The sequence below is a fragment of the Microcaecilia unicolor genome, chromosome 7 (assembly GCF_901765095.1).
Source record: "Microcaecilia unicolor chromosome 7, aMicUni1.1, whole genome shotgun sequence".
NCBI lineage: Eukaryota > Metazoa > Chordata > Amphibia > Gymnophiona > Siphonopidae > Microcaecilia > Microcaecilia unicolor.
In genome coordinates, this window is record NC_044037.1 from 142,404,260 (window position 1) to 142,428,909 (window position 24,650).

Sequence of the window (24,650 nt, forward strand, 5' to 3'; positions counted from 1 at the left end):
ATTGTTTTGATTTGTGTGAAAACTCAATAAACCGTTTAAACATAGTATCTACATCATACTTGTCATGTTCCCTGCTTGCGCAGGTATGGGCATCTGAGGAGATGGCGGCCATCTTGGATGTGGACATCTCCAGGATAGGGCGGCCATCTTAGAGGTGGGCATCTTAGGATGGGGTGGCCATCTTGGAGCTGGGCAGCCTCAGGAAGGAAGTCCATATTTGGGCTTGAGGACGTCTCTGGTGGGGGCAGCCATCTTGAAGACAGCTGTGCAGGTTTGGGCCTAATTCCTGTCCTATTTAAAGCCATGCCTCCTGTCCTTCCATGCTTCGACTTCTGCTCTGTTTCCTGGGTAGTTGCAGTGCTTCTGGATCTACTTCTGTTTGCTGCCTGGTATTGACCTTTGCCTGTTCCTGGATCTGCTACTGTTTCCTGCCTGGTATTGACCTTTGCCTGTTCCTGGATCTGCTACTGTTCGCCGCCTGGTATTGACCTTTGCCGGTTCCTGGATCTGCTACTGCTTGCTGCCCGGTACTGACCTCTGTTGGCTCCTGGTCCTGCTTCTGGCCGTTGCTTGGCCGTGCCCCGTGGACTTTGTTCTGGACTCAGTTCTCTCTGTTGTTTGCTTCCCACACCTGGGGGCTCAATCCCTGGGGAATGGAGGGGGACACAGGGGGAACTCGGGGTTGGCCGACAGCTCGGTGAGGAATCCTTCTCCATTGGGCACAAGAGCTCACACCTCCACTGGGCGAGCCTGACAATACTGAGAGTTTGCTCAGCTATCTATCCCCTTAGCTGCCTGTTTACTCAGAGATAAATGACAATTGCAAGCCCAGTACACAGGAATGAGAGCTTATCTGCCTTTTTAAATGCAGAGAGGTCAGCTAGTAAGATTTCTCTCCTATACTTACCACTCAGCAAGATCTCCACCTTCCATACCCCACACATGCATACCTCAAAAAAATCTTTTCAGTTCCCTCTTTTATAAGAAATCTTTTATAACTACTACTACTACTTAACATTTCTAGAGCGCTACTAGGGTTACGCAGCGCTGTACAGTTTAACAAAGAAGGACAGTCCCTGCTCGAAGCTTACAATCTAAGGACGAAATGTCAAGTTGGGGCAGTCAAGATTTCCTGAATAGAGGTGTAGTGGTTATAAGAAATCTATGCCGAACTCCTTGATTGTCTAGATCCAGTCCCAGGTGTACACCCAGCAGACAGAACCTGGACCACCTTCGAGACATTATTGGAGGATATCATCTCCCAAACGCTTAAAAGATTTGCCAAATCTCATTGCAAATTAGACATATGCCCAAACAGCCTTATGACATCTGCCCCTCAACAATTTATGACAGACGTAATGAATCACTTGAACTATATGTTACAAAATGGACTCTTCCCGAAGGAGAAAGGAAACATTCTACTCACCCCCATACCCAAAGATGCAAAGAAAAGTGCTAATGAACTAACCCAATTACAGGCCAGTAGCATCCATTCCCTTAATAACCAAACTAACGGAAGCGATGGTGACCAAACAACTCACAAACTACTTAAACAAATTCTCAATACTACATGACTCCCAGTCAGGATTTCATTCTAACCACAGTACTGAAACAGTACTAGTTACTCTCATGTCTAAATTCAAACAAACGATTGCAACTGGCAAGAACATACTACTTCTACAATTTGACATGTCTAGCACCTTCGACATGGTTGACCACGGAATACTACTACATATCCTCGAGTACTTCGGAATTGGAGGCAACGTTCTCAATTGGTTCAAGGGGTTCCTAACCACACGATCATACCAAGTGACATCTAATTCGACTACATCAGCCACATGGATACCTGAATGCGGAGTTCCACAAGGATCTCCCTTCTCACCGACTCTATTCAATTTAATGATGATACCCTTGGCCAAACTACTATCAAACCAAAACCTCAACCCATACATATACGCAGACGACATAATGATCTACATCCCATTTAAACAAGATCTAACGGAAATTTCCAATGACATCAACCAAAGTCTACATATCATGCATACATGGGCGGATGCATTTCAGCTGAAACTCAATGCAGAAAAAACCCAATGCCTAATACTCACCTCCCAACATAACATGAACAAATTCACCACCATTAACACACCAAAACTGACTCTCCCAATCTCGGACACCCTAAAAATTCGTGGAGTTACCGTTGATCGACACCTAACACTTGAGAACCATGCGAAAAATACAACCAAGAAGATGTTCCACTCAATGTGGAAATTAAAAAGAGTAAGACCTTTCTTCCTAAGGACCGTCTTCTGTAACCTGGTACAATCAATGGTATTCAGTCACCTAGACTACTGCAACGCACTCTACGCTGGCTGCAGAGAGCAAATAATCAAGAAACTTCAGACAGCCCAGAACACTGCAGCTAGACTCATATTCAGTAAAACAAAATATGAAAGTGCTAAACCCTTACGAGAAAAGCTATACTGGCTCCCACTTAAAGAACGCATCACATTTAAAATATGCTCCCTAGTGCACAAAATCATTCACGAAGATGCCCCAGCCTGCATGTCAGACCTGATAGACATACCACCCAGGAATGCTAAAAAATCATCCCGCACATTCCTTAAGCTTCACTTCCCCAACTGTAAAGGTCTAAAATACAAACTAACGCATGCGTCAACCTTTTCATACCTGAGCACACAATTCTGGAATGCGCTGCTGCGCAATTTAAAAACGACGGATGAACTAACTAACTTCCGCAAATTACTGAAAACCCATCTCTTTAACAAGGCATACCACAAAGACCAACAAATATAAACTCCTCCACATATATCCAGAATTGTCTTAAATATCTGCTTGTTGTACTACTATCATGCTTTATCTTTATAATGTTATCCAAGATCCTACTGTAATACTAAATGTCTATTTTCTTATATATTTCCACCATTCAGAGGTCACGTGGGTGCCATGAGCTAGATAGCAGCAGCTGGCGAGAGCTCCGGAGCCCCATCCCGCCACACGAGGAAAACTTAGAAATCTACCTTACTTTATCGCTGGCTCCAATTAACTCACCTCTATGGACAAATATTTGAGAAGTACCCCGACAGGAATGGCGCAGAGAACCGCTAAAAAAGAAAAAACAAAGTCGAGTGGAGGTGAGCCCAAGATGGCCGACGAGGGGGAGATGGCGCCAAAAGAATTCACTGACGCACAGTTAGACCAACTAACCTCAGCCATCGCAAAGGCCTGGGAACCCAAGTGGGCGGCTTTAGACCGCAAACTGGAGGGCTTTAACTCGCGGCTCGAAGGATTACAAACGCGAGTGGCGGATGCGGAGGTCCGAATATCAGCATTAGAGGATGATACCCGAAGTTACGGCCCAGACTTCGCCGCAACAAAACAACAGTTAAACGAGCAGGCGAACAAGTTAGAGGATCTGGAAAACCGCGCTCGCCGTAACAACATACGCATTGTGGGTTTGGATGAATCCCTTCCTGAACGAAATTTGGAAATATGGCTGGAAAATTGGCTGTCTAAAGAACTAGCTACAACGGATACCATGGGCGCCTTGATGATAGAAAGGGCTCACCGCGTAGGCCGGAAAATGGAGAACCAAAACAGACCGCGCGTTGTGGTGGCGAAAATTTTACATTATAGACATAAAGTTGAAGTATTGCAAGGATTCAGATTAAAGAGAGACTCGCTCAAATACAATGGGAAAAACATTTTAATTTTTCAGGACTTCTCAACTGAAGTGCAGGAGCGGCGGAGACAATATCATCCACTTTGTGCAGCGTTAGTTGCAAAAAAGATACGCTTCGCAATGCAATACCCAGCAAAGCTGAGAGTACAGATACAGGACACTTGGCAGACATTCAACACGATGGCGGAAGCCAAGCACCACTTATTGGAACATAAGATAATTGACTTATAGGAGCCTTCTGTTGGTGACCAGTGAATTAAGTGAAACGCCAAGAGGTTTGATATATGAATGTAATTTTCTAGGTAGATAACCGACAATGTTATAGGCGGGATGGGGACCCCAGGCACGACGAGTGGCCTTACTCCTTCCCCTGAGGTCCAAGGGGACGGGGCGGGTTAAGAAGAAGGGGAGGGGGGGGCAGTTGGGGTGGGGTAATGGAATCCCGAAGTTCAATAATTTTGTATAAGTTATGGGGAGTTTTACGATACGTAAATGAAGACAGACGAGAATTGGGGAGTGGAGCACCCAGGAGAAAGATTCAAATGCTCCATATGCTAATTGACACAGATGGTTTTGGGAGTTTGGATAATAGCAATAAAACTGTAATATGCCAGCCCGGATAATATCATGGAATGTGGGAGGTATTAGTACTCCCATAAAAAGGGCAAAGATACTGAGTGCATTAAAAAGGCACAGAGCAGACGTTGCCTGCTTGCAGGAAACACGCCTGAATGATATTGAACATGCCAAATTGTGTAGGAACTGGGTAGGAGAATGCCACTCAATAGCAGCACGAGGGCGGAGAGGGGGCCTAGCAATACTAATAAGGAAAGGGCTGTCATGTAACGTTAAAGTGCTCGCGCAAGGAAAGCAGGGAAGATATATCATCGCAAAAATATGGTTACAAGGTTTGGAATTCATGATAGTAAATTTATATGGCCCAAATGAGCATATCCCAGGTTTCTTTACTAAACTAGTTAATGTTTGCTTACAATATAAGGCCTTAAAAGTAATAGTGGTGGGAGATTTCAATTTAGTCTCGGACCCAAGGCAGGATACCACGAGTACGGCCTCCTCTCATTATACAGGGCAGAGACATAAAGAATTTATTGCATTCCAAAGAATGTTAAGCCTTGTTGACGTATGGAGAGTCTTACACCCAAGCGAACGCGAGTATACCCACAGATCTAGAGCCCATGGGACATTAGCCCGTTTAGACTACACGTTGGTGGACAGCTCTTTAATAGATAAGGTTAAAACAGCAGAGATAGGACCTGAGGAGATCTCGGACCATGCCATAATCTGGCTGGACCTGGAGATACCGGCAGATAGGCAGGGTGGAGGGGGCTGGAGATTTCCGACATATCTATACAACGACCACCATTTTAGGGCATACCTGAGTAGCAAATGGGAGGAATACATTGAAAATAACAAAGAACACGCAGAGAGCCAGCCCAGCTTATTTTGGGCGACCTCAAAGGCAGTGATAAGAGGAGGCATTATTGCATACAATAATATGAGGAACAAACGCAGAATGTTAAGTATCATAAAGTTAGAGAAGCAGATGCAAAAAGCAAAAAGGAAGTATGCAAATAGACCTGGACAAGCAACGTTAGATGAGTTGAAAGCGATCCAGACTACACTAAACACGTTATTACATGAGCGAGAAACCAGGTCCTCTTTGTATTATAAATACCGACTGCAGAGATTTGGGAATAAAACGGGTGCTCTGCTGGCCAAAGTCATTAAAAACTGGGGAGGACCCCGGGTGATACCTGTTTTACAGGACGCACAAGGAAGACTAACTAACTGTAGAGAGGACATAGGACATCGGTTCACTGAATATTTTGCTAGATTATATGCAGCCCAACCGCAGGTGACTAAACAACAAATACACGCATACTTAGAGGGACTAGGTTTAGATAAACTAAAAGAGGTGGAGATGGAAAAGCTAAACGCCCCAATAACTGTGCTAGAGTTACAACAGGCCATCAAAACCCAAAAACTCAGTTCAGCGCCTGGCCCGGACGGGTTTACAGGGGAGTACTATAAACTATTACCACCACAGGCATTACTGGCATTATTAGACTACTATGAAGATGTGATTAACCAGGGCCAGTTCCCTAAATACGCCAATGAGGCATTGATTACACTGATCCCTAAGCCTGGGAAAGCACCAGATAAAGTAGAATCTTACCGGCCAATATCATTACTAAATGTAGACACCAAGCTACTTGCTAAAATACTTGCAGAACGTTTAGCGGGAATTTTACCCAACTTGATAGGGCAGGAGCAAGTAGGATTTGTGCGACATAGACAGGCAACACAAAACGTACGGAGGTTATTAATGTCCATGGCAACCTGTTTAGAAAACATGTATCCCGCAGTGGTAGTAGCACTAGATGCAGAGAAAGCGTTTGACCAAGTACGGTGGGATTATCTATTTAGTACTCTAGAATATGTGGGCTTTTCAGGATGGTATCTACAAGCACTTAAAACACTATATTGTCACCCTGAGGCAAGTGTATTAGTTAATGGAGTCCGAGAGAGAAGGTTCGTGATAGAGAGAGGCACAAGACAGGGCTGCCCTCTCTCCCCTCTGCTCTTTGTATTATCCTTAGAGCCGTTGCTGCGAAATTTGAAGAAAGAGAATGAAATTAGTGGCATTCCCCTGGGGGCCCGAAATGTCAAGGTGCTGGCATACGCAGATGACCTCCTGTTAACCCTGACGAATCCAGAGCGGTCCATAAAGGTACTGTTAGAGAAAATTAAAGAATTCGGACAGCTCTCGGGTTTTAAATTAAATTTGACTAAGTCTACTGTGATGGAGATTGGCCCAAGCAGAGGGGGGAAATGGGGAGAAGGGTTCCCCTTTCAGAGAGCTGAAGAGCATATTAGATATCTAGGAGTTGAAATTACAGCAGATCTGGATAATTTATATGACCGCAATGTTCATAAACTTTTAAGAGAGACAAAACATACCTTAGAAGCATGGGCCGGTCTCCCTCTTTCGTTGCTAGGCCGCATTGCCTTATTTAATATGTTTGTAGCACCTAAATGGTTGTATGTTTTACAAATGCTCCCTTTATATTTGAAAAGTAATACTATGCAAAAGCTACAGTCCATGATACAGAGATTCCTCTGGCGGGGTAAGAAGGCCCGCCTGGCTTTCACTACGCTCAGTATACCAGTGGAACATGGTGGACTGGGACTATTGAATATACGATACTTAAATATTGCAAGCGGGATGAGAACCATTAATGATTGGTTTCGAGGTACGCAAGACTTCACAGACACTCCCATGGAGCTCGAACTTACTGGGGAAATACACTTTAGCAATTACTTACATTCTGCAGAGACCCCGATGCCTAACATTTTGAAAACCACAAAAATCATGCCATATGCAGTGTCGGTCTGGAAGTGGATTTGCCGTCTACATCACTTTTCTTCAAAAGTAACTCCATACCTATCGATATGTGATAACATAACTTTTGTCCCAGGACAGATGTATGCAGTGTTCCACAGGTGGAGGAGACGGGGAATAGTGTATTTATTACAAGTAATTAACAATGAGGGGCGTATAAAATCCTTTTCTGATTTACAGGCAGAATTTGGGATACCCCAAAAAGAGCAGTTCTTTTATGAACAATTGAAACATTATGTGACCTCATTGCCCTGGGAGTCCTTGGCGGAGGATGTTCAAGAAGAGCTGTCAGCGGCATTCTCCCTAGGGGCCCAACAAAAAGTGCCTTTATCTTACCATCACCGTCATATAAAAGACACAGTGGAGGAACCGGACTATGAACATTTATCCAGGCAATGGACAACAGACTTGCACACAGAGATAAGTGCAGGCCAGATCAAGACCCATGTGTTGACAATCAGACGAATTACATATCAATCCAAGCACTGGGAATTACAATACAAATTTGCACTGCGCTTACATATACCCCCCAAAAGAGCTTTCTACATGGGTCTTTCCCCTTGGGGAGAATGCCCGAAGTGTAGAGCAGAAGGAGCAGATTTGGGACATATGTTCTGGCTATGCAAAGCGGTGGAGAAATTTTGGAAAGAAATAATCCAATACGTAAATTCAATCTGGAAGCAAGGCTGGACTTATCACTCGACCCTTCTGTTTGGGCAACTAATAAATAGTCGACCTACAGTAAAAGGCTTTACAGCATTTACCCAGCGCGCAGTAATTGTGGGCAAACATGTTATATTGACAGAATGGCTGTCAACTGGGGGTCTGACACTGCAACAGTGGAGGACGCAAATGCTACAGACATTGCGCACAGAGAGGACGGGAGTAACGGACATTAACTCACAAATTGGAATACAATTACAACAACGGTGGACCCCCTTTTGGAACACTCTAACTCCTCAAGCACGAAGTTATCTTTTAAACTTGTAATGAACGCATAAACTCAGAAGACAGACTGTTAAGAACAAGGGAAAGGGAAGGGGAGGGAAGGGAGTTGGGGGGAGGGCTTATTGAGGAGATAAAAAGAAAATGGATGGTGAACAGTTGTAAAAGTTATGTAATTTTGTTTATACTGCTTGTCACATCAATAAAAATGATTTAAATATATATTTCCACCATTCATGATGTATTGTAAGCCACATTCAGCCTGCAAATAGGTGGGAAAATGTGGGATGCAATAAATAAATAAATAAATAAATAAATTATGGACCTCAATGACAAGCTCCACCCTTGTTCTGTATGTGTCCTAATGCCTGTAATAATGATGACATGGCGATATCCAGTACAAGGAAACTTAGGGAAATTCCAGGGAGGAAAGTTTATTCTGACACCTTGTCAGTCTACCATTGGTTATTTCCAGTGGTCCACTTTGCAACGCCCTTGTCAGAATCTTCCATTGGTTCATGTCATTACTCTGATTAGCTTATCTGGGTTGATATGATCTCCCTTCAAGGAGAATGTCAAACTGACCTGACATCTTTGAACATATCTGCTCAAATGTAAATACTGGTCTTGGTTCTTCATGAACAGGTGAGCTATTCTAGGTCCAAATCAAATAGCATGACTCCAAAATAATATCCAAAGGTGAACCACCAAAAATTAGCTAAGCTCTGTATCCTGAGGCCTATTACTATGTATTTCTCTCAGAGTATAATGGCTTCCCTATTTTCCATTCCTATCATAGCCTAAATTCCCCTGTTATCCCATGAAATCTGTAATAAATTTCATTCCTAACAGCGGTAACTGGGCATCGATTGGTTACCACTGGGTAATTCCCTGCAGGTGGGGATGGAAGTACCACCAGTGCCCGCATTGAGCCGGTGGTAGTTGCAGATTGCTGTGTGGTAAGCCTGTGGTGGGCTTGCCGCTTCTTTGTAACAGGACCCCCTAAGTTAGCTCTGTACACACTTTTGAGCCCTCTAAGGTCCTCTCAAAAAGCTTCACTATTCGTACCCTTGTCTAAAGAAATTGCACAATGTGATACCTGCCAGCAAACCACCTCAGGAGTAATCCACATACTTCAGAACTCACTTCCAAAGGGCTGCATCAAACTCAAGACTCCCTCTATTTCAGGATGTGGGTGAAAGCCTGGCTCTTCTCAGTGTTTAATACATATAGCAGCAGACTATGCACACACTCCACCCTTGTGCCAGGAGGGAGTGGAAAACATGAAAAAGGATCTGAGGAAGCTAGAAGAATGGTCTAAGGCAGTGATGGGCAACCTTTTGAGCTTGGTGTGTCAAAATTCGCCAAAAAACCGAGCATAACTCGGGTGGTGTGTCACTTCGAGAAAAAAACCATAATTTCGCGATATTTATAGTTTAAATAACAAAAATGTATAATTGTAATATATAACTGTATTTAATAAACCAAAACCTATTTATTTAACTTACCTGCTTAGTGACTTCTTTGTTCATCTGTCAGTCGGTTTCTTTTGTTGGTCTTGATATTATTTAACTTGTGTGGGGTGCCGTGAACTAAGATAAGTGAGGGGGAGGGGGAATTCTTTAACTAATCTGCCTATTAGTGACTTTTTTGTTGCTGAATTTCATTGGCTAAATCTTCAATTGAAGGTTGGTATTTTGTACACTTCAAGCCCAAGCAAGCACTACTAACTTCATCTTTCAATCTGTTTCTTTTGTTGGTTTTGATATTATTTAACGCTGAGAATAAGGTTTCACAAAACTACGTAGAGGGAAAAATTGTGAGTAAAGCCATTGCTATATTTTTCAGGGTGCTAAAAGTGTCTGGTAATCGGATCCAGGCACTCCAAATTTCCTGGTAACTCAGATATTCTCTTAATAATTGCATCTTTATTCTGCATATCATGAAATAGAACTGGTGCACATCTTAGGAGAGTTTCTTTAATAAATTCTCCCTCACTGAGTGCTTTTCCATGCTGAGCTATGGAGTGAGCAGTGCTCAAACTTGCAGATGTTAAATTTGTAGAACCTTTACAAATTTAAGGATGGACTTAGATTGGCTCTTATAAAAGTGTAGCTGCCTGGAAATATATTCCTTCCTTTCATCCTCACTTTTTTTCAAGAGCTGGGAATGATTAGTTTCAAAATGTCTATTTACTGTATGTTCCACGTTCTGCTTACTACCGTTTCAGTACATAGAACGCAAAATGATCTGCCATTTTTTTCTATAATGCCATACATCTCGGTCCATGTCTCTTGAAAGGGTCGGCTACTGCTACTACCACTTCCTTTACTTAACCTTGGTTTTTTATTTTTTGGGTTCTCCATCAGGGAGGCAGTGACAGAAGATAGAATTATAGATAGCCTGTTAGCCCTGCAGGCAATTAGGGGTTAACTAGCCTAACTGACCACCTTATGTAAATTAAGATGGCTGCCGCTATTTCTAATGGCGGGAAACGGCACCCATAGCACATGCCCTCGCCTCTCCCAGCCTCCCCCTCACCTATCTCAGCAATGATGGTCAATTAGAAATCCACGACACCCCAGAACAGTAGATTGGATGATGGTTGCTGTGGTTATGTGGTAATGGTGATCACAGGGCCCCCAGAGATGCGTCCCCCACGGCATTCCGCTGCTCTCTGCTCCGCCGGCCGGAAGTGAGGTCAAAGATCCCCTAACGGCCGTGCAGGAGCCGGGGCAGAGGGAGCAGCAGGGAGGGAACAAGCGGAGGACTCGGAGGGAGCCAATAGGAGCGCACACGGCACCCCCCCCAGCGGGTAAACATGCACCGGGGGGGGGGGTGATTTCGCCGGGGGGGGGGAGGTCGCGCTGCACCTGGGGGGGGGACGCATCGGCGATCCGCCCCGGGGAATGCCGCTGCTTCTCTGTATGCGGCCACATGCGGCCGCGTGTCACCGAAAATGGCTAAGCGTGTCAGTACTGACACGCGTGTCATAGGTTCGCCATCATGGGTCTAAGGTTTGGCAATTAAAATTCAATGCGAAGAAGTGCAAAGTGATGCACTTAGGGAGTAGAAATCCACGGGAGACGTATGTGTTAGGCGGTGAGAGTCTGATATGTACAGACGGGGAGAGGGATCTTGGGGTGATAGTATCTGAGGATCTGAATGCGACAAAACAGTGTGACAAGGCGGTGGCCGTAGCTACAAGGTTGCTAGGCTATATAGAGAGAGGTGTGACCAGCAGAAGAAAGGAGGTGTTGATGCCCCTTTATAAGTCGTTGGTGAGGCCCCACCTAGAGTATTGTGTTTAGTTTTGGAGGCCGTATCTTGCTAAGGATGTAAAAAGAATTGAAGCGGTGCAAAGAAAAGCTACAAGAATGGTATGGGATTTGCGTTAAATGACGTATGAGGAGAGGCTTGCTGACCTGGAGGAAAGGAGAAACAGGGGTGATATGATAGACGTTCAAATATTTGAAAGGTATTCATCCGCAAACGAACCTTTTCCATAGAACTAGAGGTCATGAAATGAGATTGAAGGGGGGCAGACTCAAGAAAAATGTCAGGAAGTATTTTTTTCACGGAGAGAGTGGTGGATTCTTGGAATGCTCTCCCACGGGAGGTGGTGGAGATGAAAACGGTAACGGAATTCAAAAATGCGTGGGATAAACATAAAGGAATCCTGTTCAGAAGGAAGGGATCCTCAGAAGCTTAGCGGAGATTGGGTGGCAGAGCCGCTGGTGGGAGGCGGGGCGAGTGCTGGGCACACTTCTACGGTCTGTGCCCTGAAAATGACAGATACAAATCAAGGTCAGGTATACACATAAACTAGCACATATGAGTTTATCTTGTTGGGGAGACTGGATGGACCGTGTGGGTCTTTCTCTGCCGTCATCTACTATGTTAATTCTCACCCTGTAACTTAAGAATTTGAACATTTTACATGTAAAGCACAAAATAACAATATGGAAAGACACTCAAAGCAAGAAAAAAAAAATTCAAAAAGCAATAAAGAGGACATAGACCCCCACAAGTAAGCATTACTATTTTCTCGTGCTTCCCAATCAGGAATCTACAACATCTGAAGAGGAAACCTTTTTTTTCCACGCTCAATAAAAAGCGACTCTAGTTGCAATTGACCAAAAACTATATAATCCTTTCTCAATAAAGAAACATAACATTTTGAGGGTAACTTTAGGAAGAAGGTGGCTTTAAGAAAAAAAACACTTTAGTCAAAGACAAAAATATCTAACTTTGCAACTGTGACATCAGGAAACATTAGAACAACAGCTTCAGAACTAACTCAGTAATAGTGGAGCAGTATTTAAACACTCGTGATTCTCATATTGCATCAGTACAGGCTGTTGCCACATCTTCTGTCGAAAAATAATTTTATCTATGCATCTCAACATAGGTTCTTTGAAAATAGATTGAGAGAGAAAAATTTACATATTTTGAATTTTCCTTGTACTAGATTATTTATTTATTTGGTGCACTTGTATCCCACATTTTCCCACCTATTTGCAGGCTGAATGTGGCTTACATAGTACTGTGATGGCGATCGCTAATTCCAATATGAGAAATACAGGGTGGTATTGCATTAATGTTCATAAGTGACAGAGTAAATTAAGTAGTGAGAGTTTTGTTCAGTTATGATGTGAGTTTTGTTGTGTTGCAGGGTTCAGGTGTTTAAGTTGGATCATTATGGTATGCCTTTTTGAACAAGTTGGTTTTTAATGATTTCCGGAAGTTTGTTAGTTCGTGCATTGTCTTCATGACGTTTGGTAGTGCATTCCATAGTTGCATGCTTATGTAGAAGCTGGATGCATATGTTGATTTATATTTTAGGCCTTTGCAGCTAGGCTAGTGGAGATTCAGGTATGTGCGTGCTGATCTTTCTGAGTTCCTGGTTGGTAAGTCAATGAGGTTTGTCGTGTAAACCGGGGCCTCGCCATGGATAATTTTATGAACCAGGGTGCAGATTTTGAACGCAATTCGTTCTTTGATTGGGAGCCAATGTAGTTTTTCTCTTAAGGGCTTGGCACTTTCGTATTTCGTTTTTCCAAATATGAGTCTGGCTACGGAGGTTTGGGCAGTTTGGAGTTTCTTAATAATCCGTTCTTTGCATCCGGCATAGATTGCGATGCAGTAGTCTAGGTGACTTAGCACCATTGATTGTACCAGGGTGCGGAATATTTCCCTCGGGAAGAAAGGTTTTACTCGTTTGAGTTTCCACATTGAGTGGAACATTTTCTTTGTTGTGGTTTTTGCTTGAATTTCTAGCATGAGATTTTGGTCGATAGTAACTCCCAAGAATTTTGAGGCTGTCTGAGACAGGAAAGGTGTAGTTTGGGGTGCTTATGTTGGTGGGTTTGTTCATGTTGTATTGTGATGAGAGAATGAGGCAGTGTGTTTTTTCTACGTTGAGTTTTAATTGAAATGCATCCGCCCATGAGTTCATGATTTGCAGGCTAAGTTTGAATTTGTTTGTGATTTCTGTTAGATCGTGTTTGAACGGGATGTATATCGTAACATTGTCTGCGTAAATGTAAGGGTTAATGCCTTGGTTGGATAGGGATTTGGCTAGTGGGGTCATCATTAGGTTGAAAAGGGTCAGTGATAGCGGTGATCCTTGGGGTACTCCCATAGGCATAGTTTGACTGTTTCATTTGGGAGGGCAAAGGATGAGGCGGAGCATATTAGCGTATTCATTTGCATATATATATATATAGAGCAAATGAATATGCTAATATAGAGGAAGGAAGGGAAAAAAAGCTGGCTTTTTTTGGGAATAACCATAATGAATATGTATGAGATATCAAGCCAGCTCTTTCTCCCTCCCTTCCTTTTTTCCTCCTTACCCAGCACTCCCTCCATCTTGTAAGGCACTGCCTACTCAACAAAAACAGTGTTAGAGATCTGGCCATCTGAATTGATTTATTTTCTCCTCAATCTTGTAAGGCACTGCCTACCCAACAAAAACAGTGTTAGAGACATTACCTGATATGCTTATTGCTCTGGTCTGTGAAAACACTACCATTGTAGTTGTTGATGTTCAAACTTATTGAAAGAATCATGGGTTGATCAGCTTGCTAAATTGATTATTGCTAATGCACCTATTTTACCAAATTTGGAGCCATACTATGTCAATATAGGAATAATATTAAATTGAATTTAAACTCATGATACAAAATACCACCCAAAATAGGAGAACTATCCAAAGCCGAGAACTTGGAGATACTTCCCCCAAAAAGCTGTTTGATTTCATTATGTACATCTTTTGTACCTCACTCATAATTGTTACAGAAATCAGTTTGATTTTTTTTAAATAAAATATCCTCCATAAACATAAGAGTTTGTCATTTTAGGCACTTTAAAAATCCTCTTCATCTTTCAGCCATACATTCAGAAAATTATACTTTAGGATAAATATTACAGCTTATATCTAACACAGTGAATTCTACTTTAAACTTCAAGTTCCGAGTTTATATCTTGATAATGCCATGAGCGTTCAGTGCGATTTACAATTAAAATCAACAATTTCCAGTTAAGAGTCTTTGCAGCAGGAAATCTGCTAAACAGAAGATGCTTTTCCTGGGAAACTGTCTATTTAGTGTTAATATATGGCCTGGCTTTAAGGCTACCACTGGAATAGTGATGGCCAAAGCTATGCAGCCTAAAACAACTGAAAAAGTACTGACTAGGCCAAACAACAAGTAAATGATTTAATATTTGAGAGTCTGCAAAAAGCAGGTCTGAACAATGAGTCCTGCCACAAATTGGTACAATTTTTAAATCAAATACAGCACCTGTAATGAAAGAATGATGGATCAGATGAATAAAATGGAGCTTATAATTTTTGTATAAAATGATACAGAGGTCATGCAGAGTTCATAAGATGGTGTGAAAAGTATTGCAACAGGGAGATGTGAAACTGTTATCTCAAACCGCACGATGAGAAAAAACAAAACAACTTGTTCCCAAAACATGCTGATAAGACGCGTGGGAAAGTATGATCTCAGAAAGTGAGAAAGATTAGGAGCAAGGTTTCTCACCATTCACTTCTATGGAGAGGTTTGTGTATAAAAGAGGGGAGATTTTGCCTTAGTTTCGGAGTCCTCCCCAACGCTTCTCTCAGACGGCAGGGCGCTGTGCAGATGAACCCAGAATCTGTCTGATGTCTGTATTTGTATCAACTTGAAGACTTGTCTTTGGGTAAGAAATAAAATGTAACTATCTATCTAAACCTATCTCTGTCTCTATTTGTATTGATTCCATCTTCTCATTACCTAACATTTAGCCTACAAGGTAGATCACATACAAGTGACACTCAGTGTTGGACAGAAAACAGTAGTTATGGGAATTAGTTTTCAATTACAGCTCCTAATGCCACCCCCTTATGATTGGGTGACAATGGAGATTAGAGAAACTATACAGAACCCGATATATGAAATAAGTACCTTTAGTCCCCCGTGGGAAAGAGTCAGAAAGAGGTCTATAAAGCAGGCAAATTTAAAACATTAGCAGCTTACAACACATCCAGCATTCAAACGAGTAAGAACCGCAGCATGGCGATTAAGCAGAAGTATTAGCTATAGTTATGCAACTTTATGCTATTTATAAACACAAGATTCAAATGGGGTGGGTGGGGGGGGGGGGGGTCACAGGTTTGCTTGCTTTTTTTGAGTGAATGGCGACGGCTGCATGGGGGAGTGGAAAAAAATGTGATTTACCAAATTACGTCGTCTTCCTTCTACTACTACTACTACTTAACATTTCTAGAGCGCTACTAGGGTTATGCAGCGCTGTACAATTTAACAAAGAGAGACAGTCCCTGCTCAAAGAGCTTACAATCTAATAGACAAGTGAACGGTCGATCCGATAGGGGCAGTCAAATTGGGGCAGTCTGGATTCACTGAATGGTAAGGGTTAGGTGCCGAACGCAGCATTGAAGAGGTGGGCTTTAAGCAAAGACTTGAAGACGGGCAGGGAGGGGGCTTGGCGTAAGGGCTCAGGAAGGTTATTCCAAGCATAGGGTGAGGCGAGGCAGAATGAGCGGAGCCTGGAGTTGGCGCTGGTGGAGAAGGGTACTGAGAGGAGGGATTTATCCTGTGAACGGAGGTTACGGGCGGGAACGTAAGGGGAGATGAGGGTAGAAAGATAGTGAGGGGCAGCAGACTGAGTGCATTTGTAGGTAAGAAGGAGAAGCTTGAATTGAATGCGGTATCTGATCGGAAGCCAGTGAAGTGACCTGAGGAGAGGGGTGATATGAGTATATTGGTTCTGGCGGAATATGAGACGTGCAGCAGAGTGCTGAACAGATTGAAGGGGAGATAGATGGCTAAGTGAGGAGTAAGTTGCAGTAGTCCAGGAGAGAGGTAATGAGAGCGTGGATGAGAGTTCGGGGGTGGTGTGTTCAGAGAGGAAAGGGCGAATTTTGCTGATGTTAAAGAGGGAGAAGCGACAGGTCTTGGCTATCTGCTGGATATGCGCAGAGAAGGAGAGAGAGGAGTCAAAGATGACTCCGAGGTTGCGGGCAGATGAGACGGGGAGGATGAGGGTGTTATCAACTGAGATAGAAAGTGGAGGAAGAGGAGAAGTCTTCTTCCTTCTGTGGACTCAGGACGCTCAGGCTCAGTCACTTCACTTCCACTACGGACAAGGCTTGCAGCGGCGAACTAGCACCAGTAAAAGCACCAACAGGCAAGCTTGACGCCGTCCTTCGCTTCCCTGCCCTCTCAGCGTCCCGCCCGAAAGGAAATGACATCAGAGGAAGTCGGGACACAGAGGGCAGGGAAGCGAAGGACGGAGTCAAGCCTGCCTGTTTGTTGGTGCTTTTACTGTGATTCGGGTGAAATGAAAGTCGTAAGTCGTTTCATTTGAGGGGACAGTGCCCCCCTCGCCCCCACAGTCTACGCCCATGGGTACTCAATATTCTGGTTTCCATGGTGATGATGTGTTCGAATTTGATATCACTTGGTATGTTCTTGCGGTTAGGAAACCCTTGATCCAACTAAGTATGCTTCCACCGATCCTGAAGTATTCTAGGATGTTTAGTAGTATTTTATGATTTATCATGTCGAATGCTCTAGACATGTCGAATTGTAGGAGAAGTACATTTTTGCCAGTTGCAATTTCTTGTTTGAATTTGGTTAGGAGAGTGATTATTACTATTTCGGTGCTGTGGTTGGAGCAAAATCCTGATTGTGATTCGTGCAGTATTGAGAATTTGTTTAAAAAGTGCTAACTCTGTGTGTGCTTATGGCAAGGACAGCAGAGAACGGAGAGGCTGTTTGAAAGGAGCAGGTTTTTTAGCTGCTGTATTTCACTGTAGCAAGTTTCTAAGTTGTAAAAGCTGGAACTACTTCTCACATAGAAATCCACTGGTCCATTTTGCAGGCGGAGCTTATTTTCCAGAATCGCCAGTCTGAACTGGCCTATTTTTATCTTGATATATCTTTTACCCTCGATATCTTTATGGGCATCAGTACCCATACTGCCTGAACGTAAGGCATGTTAGAGGACATGTCTGTGCAGAAATTACAGAGGGAATGCTGGAACGCCCCCAACAGATGTTAAGCAATTATCAGCACTAATTAGCATTAATTGAGATTTACACACACAACTCGCTAAGTGTATTCTATAATGTGGTGTACCTCATATATTCTCAGGCTCTTTAGAAAATATTTGAAGGCGATTCTATTGATAAGGTTGAATTGCTTAATTTTACCAACTGGTATTAAATTCCTAATAGGAAGTGGGTAGTGGTAGAGGGTGAGGCAGAGCCTGATACTTTGAATCCACTTGATAGCCTTGGATTTTGCTTTCTTGAGGATTTGCAGGATATTACTACATACTTTAAGATCAACTTTATGTGTAACTTTGGCATTGAAGAGTAACTGATTATAACAGCTTTTTTTTTTTTAAGAAAAAGGATGTTCTATTTTCTGAAGCCATTGTTCTAATGTTTCCTGATGTCACAGTTGCAAAGTTAGATATTTTTGTCTTTGAAATCTAAAGTGGTTTTTCTTAGAGCCACCTTCTTCCTAAAGTTACCGACAGAATGTTATGTTTCTTTATTGGGAAAGGATTATATAGTTTTTTATCAATTGCAACTAGAGTCGCTTTTTATGACTGCTTATTCTGGTGAATGATGTGTTCTCTTTTCTATCCACCAATGGAATTCCTTTTATATTTTGTTTGTTTTATCAAAGTCTGTTTTAGGATTTGCTAAAATAAACTTATGTATGCTTTTATTATGTAAACCGCTTCAACTCATTCTCAAATGAGGCAGTATAGTTAATAAATACATGATAATGTGCCCCTTAGGCCAAGTCCTGTGGCTGCATGCTGCAGCACTGTGTGATGATCATCTCTTAGTGAAGGCCAGGGGTCTGTCTTGCATTGTGCCTGTGACTAGAATAGGACTTCACCTCTCACTCCACGCCCATGGGCCTGGCCTTCCAGACTAATTCCTAATCTCCCCTTCTTCTTTCCACAGTAGTTCTAATTCTCTCTTTCATGCTTCATCTTTTTTGTCATGCATCTCTCTCTTATGCTCCATTATGCTTGTTGGGAAGAGAAGCAGGAGAACTGTGGTAATGTGTAGTTCTTCAGGCCTCATCCCTGTCCTCTACTGCTCAGATAGGTTGTGATATGCTTAAAAATGTGCAGGACGCCGTATTTCTGTGCAATTCAAAACATGGTAAAACAGCCTAGACAGCAGAGGAAGAAGATACGGTCTGAGGCACTGCTGCTGTTATTTTAACAAGTGGAGATAGTCCAGCAAAAGGTGGGGAGGAGAAAGAGAAGAGCTTCTGCTATTGCCCTGGGTGTCTGATGTGAGGCCTCACCACATATTCTCCTGATGAAGACTGCAGGAGAACTGTTTCCGAGACAAAGGCCACAAAAGAAAGAAATATAGAGATGCAACACATTGCATGCTCCCAAAAGTTTTCATTCAGCACCAATGAAGGTGGGTGAATGAATAACAGCTCAGGACTTATGAAAGGTCTCTCTTCAGGCTGAATGAAAGGGCTCGTTGGCCAGAAGTGGTCCATGAGCTATATGTTTATCAACATTCTGTCACTATCAAACAGGATACTGCTCAGTCTGGAATTGGAAGCACTTAAAAAAAAGCTAGAACTTTAAACTCATGTAATTTTGACTTCCCTCTTCACATTGGCTACTGATCTTTTAACACTCCCTGAGATGCGGTAACCCAGATGTTTAGATCAGGAGTTCCCAAACTTTTTTGGTTCATGGCAACCCCCTCCCAGGTCTCCACGGCACCCCCCCACCCCAGCCACATGGGTCTCTGCGGCACCCCATCACCACCACACACATGAGTCTCCCTTTCCCTGCAGCCCCCTCCTCTCACACCAGTACACCTTTGCCTCCCTGCAGCCCCCTCCTCTCACACCAGCACATCTCTGCTTCCCTGCAGCCCCTTCCTCTCACACCAGCACACCCCTGCAGCCCCCCTCCTCTCACACCAGCACACCTCTGTATCCCTGCAGCCCCCCTCCTCTCACACCAGCACACCTCTGCCTCCCTCCTCTCACACCAGCACACCTCTGCCTCCCTGCAGTTCCCCTCCTCTCATACCAGCACACCAGTACACCTCTGCCTTCCCTAAATCCAGCATTGCTTGCTTGCTACCTTCCTTCCTGCAGGTCCAGGATCACTGCTGCTTCTTACTTCTTCCCTGCCGCCACTTGCAGCTTGCATTTTTGGGCCATCTGCAATTCACACAGACACTCCAGAGCCTTCCCAATCTGCTGCATCCGGCCCTCTCTGGTGCAGCTTCCTGTTGCGAGGGCTGGATGCAGCAGAGGGAAGTCTCCACAGTGCCTGTGTGAATCATGGATGGCCTGAAAATGTAAGCTGCAAGCACTGCAGCAGCAGCAGCGGGGGGAAGAAGCAGGAAGCGGCAGATGCCGGACCTGAGAAGAGGGGAAGGTAGGGAGCGATGCTCCGCAGCACCCCTGAGATTTCGCTGCAGCGCACCAGAGTGCCGAGGTGCACAGTTTGGGAACCGCTGGTTTAGACTGTTGGCATTAATGGAACTGCAATTGACAGGAAAAATTTCCAGTAGTTAATTCCATGGAGAGAAGCACTATAATTTATTTGCAAAATATTGACTGATGCAATTTTTTTTTGTCTTGTGTTAAAGGCATCTTCTCTGAGGACAAGCAGGATATCACTTACCACATATGGGTGGTAATGTGTCTCCTGCTGCCCTCGGAGAACACCTGGTACATTAAGTTTAAGTTTATTTGAGACTTAATATACCGCTTTGGAAGAAACCTATTAAATCAGTTTATAACAAATAATATCAACAAAAAGAAGAGTACTACAATAATATAAAGAAACAGACTAGGGAGGGGAATAATGTTAATTTTCAAAGGGTGGTATATCAAACCCAAAATAAAGAAATTTAATATATTTTCCCTTTGAATAGGTAGGATATACTGTTGATTTTAGACTTTAATTTTCTCTCTGTTTCTCAGGAGGACCGAACATCTTCATCTCTTCCAGTGCCAGCTTGTGGTTATGGCAGTTGTAAGTGTCTTTCTTTTGTTTTCTTCTAAGTATAAGATAGTTGAAGCCTATGAAGGGTATAGAATGTAAGCGTTGTTTTTTTTGACACTCAGGATACTTTGAGATTACTACTACTACTACTTAACATTTCTAAAGCGCTACTAGGGTTACGCATCAATAATCAGTTTTGGGTGCCATCTTGTTACAGTATGCAAAAATATTTTTTAAATCATTGATACTCAGTTATTTCCTTCTACTGTACTTAAATTGTACATGGTTCAGGTCAACATCTGCCTGACCATTTCTGGGTTTTGACAAAGAAAGGAGTCTATTGACACCAAATCTCTATAGTCTTTCTGCATGGGCGTAGATTGGGGGGGGCGAGGGGGGCATTGCCCCCCCCCCCCAAACGACGACGACGACAATTTAATGTTCTTGCCCATAGTGGCGAACTGGCAGGCGGGGCGCCACTCCGGTAGTAAAAGCAGCAAGCAGCCAGGCTCGACTCCGTCCTTCGCTTCCTGCCCTCTCAGCGTCCCGCCCACCCGAAAGGAAATGACATCAGAGGAAGGTGGGACGCAGAGAGGGCAGGAAGCGAAGGATGGAGTCGAGCCTGGGTGCTTGCTGCTTTTATGCCCGCCCGCCGCTGCAACTTCGGGAGTGGAGTGGAAGTGAGCCAGCCTATCTAGTCCACTGTAAGGAAGGAATCCATTTGGTAAATCTATTTCCACTCCCCCGCACAGCCGTTGCCGTTCACTCAAAACACAGCAAGCAAACCTGTGAGCTGCTGCATCCACGTTGTCGTTCTTTATTGAGAGAGAGAGAGAGAGAGAGAGAGGGGAGATGCTGCGAAGGGGGAGAGAGGAGGGGAGGGAGACGCTGGATAGAATGGGGAATGGGATGGAAAGAAACAGGATGGGCAGGGGAGAGAGGAGAATTACTGGACAACAGGGATTGAAGGAGGGGACAGGGGAGAGAGGAAATTTTCTGGAGATGGATGGATGAGAAGGCACTAGGCAGGGGAGAATGGAGAGTTGCTGGACATGGAGCGGAGGGCAGGGGAAGGAGGAGAATTGCTGGACATGGATAGATGGAGGGGAGTGGGGAGAGAGGAAATTTGCTGGATATGGATGGATGGAGGAGAGGGCAGGGGAGAATGGAGAGTTCCTGGACATGGAGCGGAGGGCAGGGGAAGGAGGGGAATTGCTGGACATGGATGGATGGAGGGGAAAGGGGAGAGAGGAAATTTGCTGGATATGGATGGATGGAGGAGAGGGCAGGGGAGAATGGAGAGTTGCTGGACATGGATGGATGGAGGAGAGGGCAGGGGAGAGAGGAGAATTGCTGAACATGGATGGATGAATGGAGGGGGCAGGGGACAGAGGACATTTGCTGGATATGGGTGGATGGAGGAGAGGGCAGGGGAGAATGGAGAGTTGCTGGACGGATGGCTGGTTGGAGGGGAGAGGTCAGGGAGGAGATGCACATGGATGAAGGGGAGGGAAGAGAGGAGAAATGCTGGACATGGATGGAGTGGAGGGCAGGGAAGAGAGGAGAAATGTTGGACAAGGATGGAGGGAAGGAAAGACAAAGGAAGGAGATGCACATGGATGGAGGGGAAGAGAGAGAGGAGAAATGCTGGACATGGATGGAGGGGAGGGAAGACAGAGGAAATAGATGCACATGGATGGAGGGGAGTGAGGAGAAATGCTGGATATGGATGGAGGGAAAACTGCTGAGTTTAAGGGCTGGTTTGGAACACGTTGAGGGCAGATACTGAAACTTGAGGAAGGATAGGGACAGGGCTACAGATGGTAGACAGGACGCATAAGGACACAGGAGGATGGTGGACATGGTGAGAGAAAAAATATCAAATGGAAAGAAGACACTGCATAAAACAGAAGACACTGGGACCAAAGCGAATAGAAAAACTAAATGATCAGACAACAAAGGTAGAAAAAAGTATTTTATTCAGAATTTATTAATTGGAATATGTCAGCTTTTGGAAATGTGCATCTGTGATATTTTGCATGTAAGTTTCAATTTTTCTGGTATTGCTGCATGCAGAGTCTGACTTCTTGAGTTAACTTTCCAGTTCAGTATTTTGCCTTCATATTTTTTTGATTTCTAGTTCCTTGTGTCATGTCTGTTGTGTCATGTGTTTTTCATGTGTGATCAAGGTGCAGTATTCTGCTAGCGTGTAGCAGTGGCGTAGCCAGACAGCCAATTTTGGATGGGCCTGAGCCCAAAGTGGGTGGGCACAACATTTTCTCTGCCCCGCTCTACCCCCACCTCAAAATATAAATTACACTTTCTCTGAAGGTAGCCAGAATTTCCATATACCAAGCTTGGCAGACAGCAGCATTGTCCCTAAGCCATTGATGCCGGCACCCCACTCACGTATAGGTATCGGTGGCTCAAGGATGCTGTCCTCGACTGCAGAGCTTGGAAGAAGGGAGTTTTGGCTATCTTTGGATGAATTCTACAGCTGGGGATACTTGGGGATCCCCACCAGCTATACAGCAAGGGTCGGGACCGATGTTAGCCATGCTAGAGCGTAGGTCAGAAAATAGAGGAGAGCCCCCCTTACTGAACCCCTCTCCTCTCTGCCTCCCCTCCAATTTCCCCACCTGCCATCACTATCACACCACAAAGGGTACAAGAGTACACACTAAGTGGCAACAATACCAAAATGCTTATTAACCAAACACACTATGAATCAATTTATTGCATCAACATATAAAATTTTTGTTTAACTTTTAAAGACAACGAGGCATCATATATGGCTCTAAAATAAACTACTAGATATTCCATATCACACAGCTATACTAGATCCGAAACTGTCCAATCTGTCCTAATCATTTGCATCCAATGTCTTATTTTATCTTTTACATAAAAATGCACTTCTGCAACAAACGTTTTTTTTTTAAAAAGGCAACAAAACAGTAACCAGTTCACTTATCTGAGAATGCAGATTACAGTACTGTACAGACTTGATCAACACACTGACAGACCCTCACCAAATACAGAACAAGGGATCACAAATTAGAAATAAAAATGTTTAGACAAACATTGAGCTGGGATAAATCTAGCACGTACTACAACACTGGAGAAAGAAAAACAGAGATGCATTTCCTTTTCTACTGAGTACAATACAAAATCATTTACTATGCACATTTCCCAAAGCTAACATATTCCTTTAAAAAAATTCAAAATAAAATTCTTTTTTCTACCTTTGTGGTCTGGAAATTGTATTTTTCCATCATGTTGGTTCTGATTTCTCTGTTCTGCTTTCCTGTCTGCCAGATCTGCTAATTCTCCTTCAAGTGGCTGCTGTTCATTTATTTGTCTTTTCTCCTCTCTCCTGCCTATTCACTCACTACACCTGCCTCTAACATACTGATCATTCCTTTTTAGCGCTTTCCTCTTTTTTTTTCTTTTCGGTCAACTTAAATTTCACCCTTCTCCTCCTTTTTACTTTTCAGCCATCTATCAAATTTCCATCTTCTCTCACCCAGTAGGGTAGCTCTCCCATTACCCATCTCAAACCTTCCCCAGCCCTCAATTCTCTTTCATCTCTAATCTATTCTCCATTACCATATTTGTAATCATTATCCTCTCATTCATTTCCTTGCCACCTCCTCCTGGCCTCCCCCACATGATTCTACCATCCCCTCCTATCCCAGCAACTGTTCCCTCTTTCTCCCTGTCTCTTCTCTCTTTCCTCCTGCTTGTTCCCTCACTCCCACTGTCCAGTATCTCTCCATCACTCCCTTCTGCTCCTGAATCCAACATCTCCCTCTTTCTCTCCTCTCCCTCCCTCTCATCTTCCTCCATGTCCAAAATCTCTCCTTCTATCCTATTGTCCACCATCTCTTTCCCTCCCTTGTGCCCAAAATCTCTTCCCCCTCCCCAATGCAGCATTTGTTTCCCTTCCTCCTGTCCACTATCTTGTCCAACACTTCTCCTCTCTCCCTGTGCACCATCTCTTCCTCCCCTCCACCCCTATGTCTAACATTTCTCCCTCTCACCCTCCAGTCC

The 24,650-nt window shown here is 43.8% G+C and overlaps 1 protein-coding gene across 1 annotated transcript in view; it reads left to right on the forward strand.

The window, feature by feature from the left end:
- Nucleotides 1–24,650, forward strand: part of LOC115474937 (pericentrin-like) — an 899,709-nt gene that overhangs the window by 142,567 nt on the left and 732,492 nt on the right. The window contains exon 4 of the mRNA XM_030210648.1: nucleotides 20,579–20,630. Coding sequence (XP_030066508.1) covers nucleotides 20,579–20,630 — 52 coding nt within the window. The remainder of the gene's footprint in view (nucleotides 1–20,578; nucleotides 20,631–24,650) is intronic.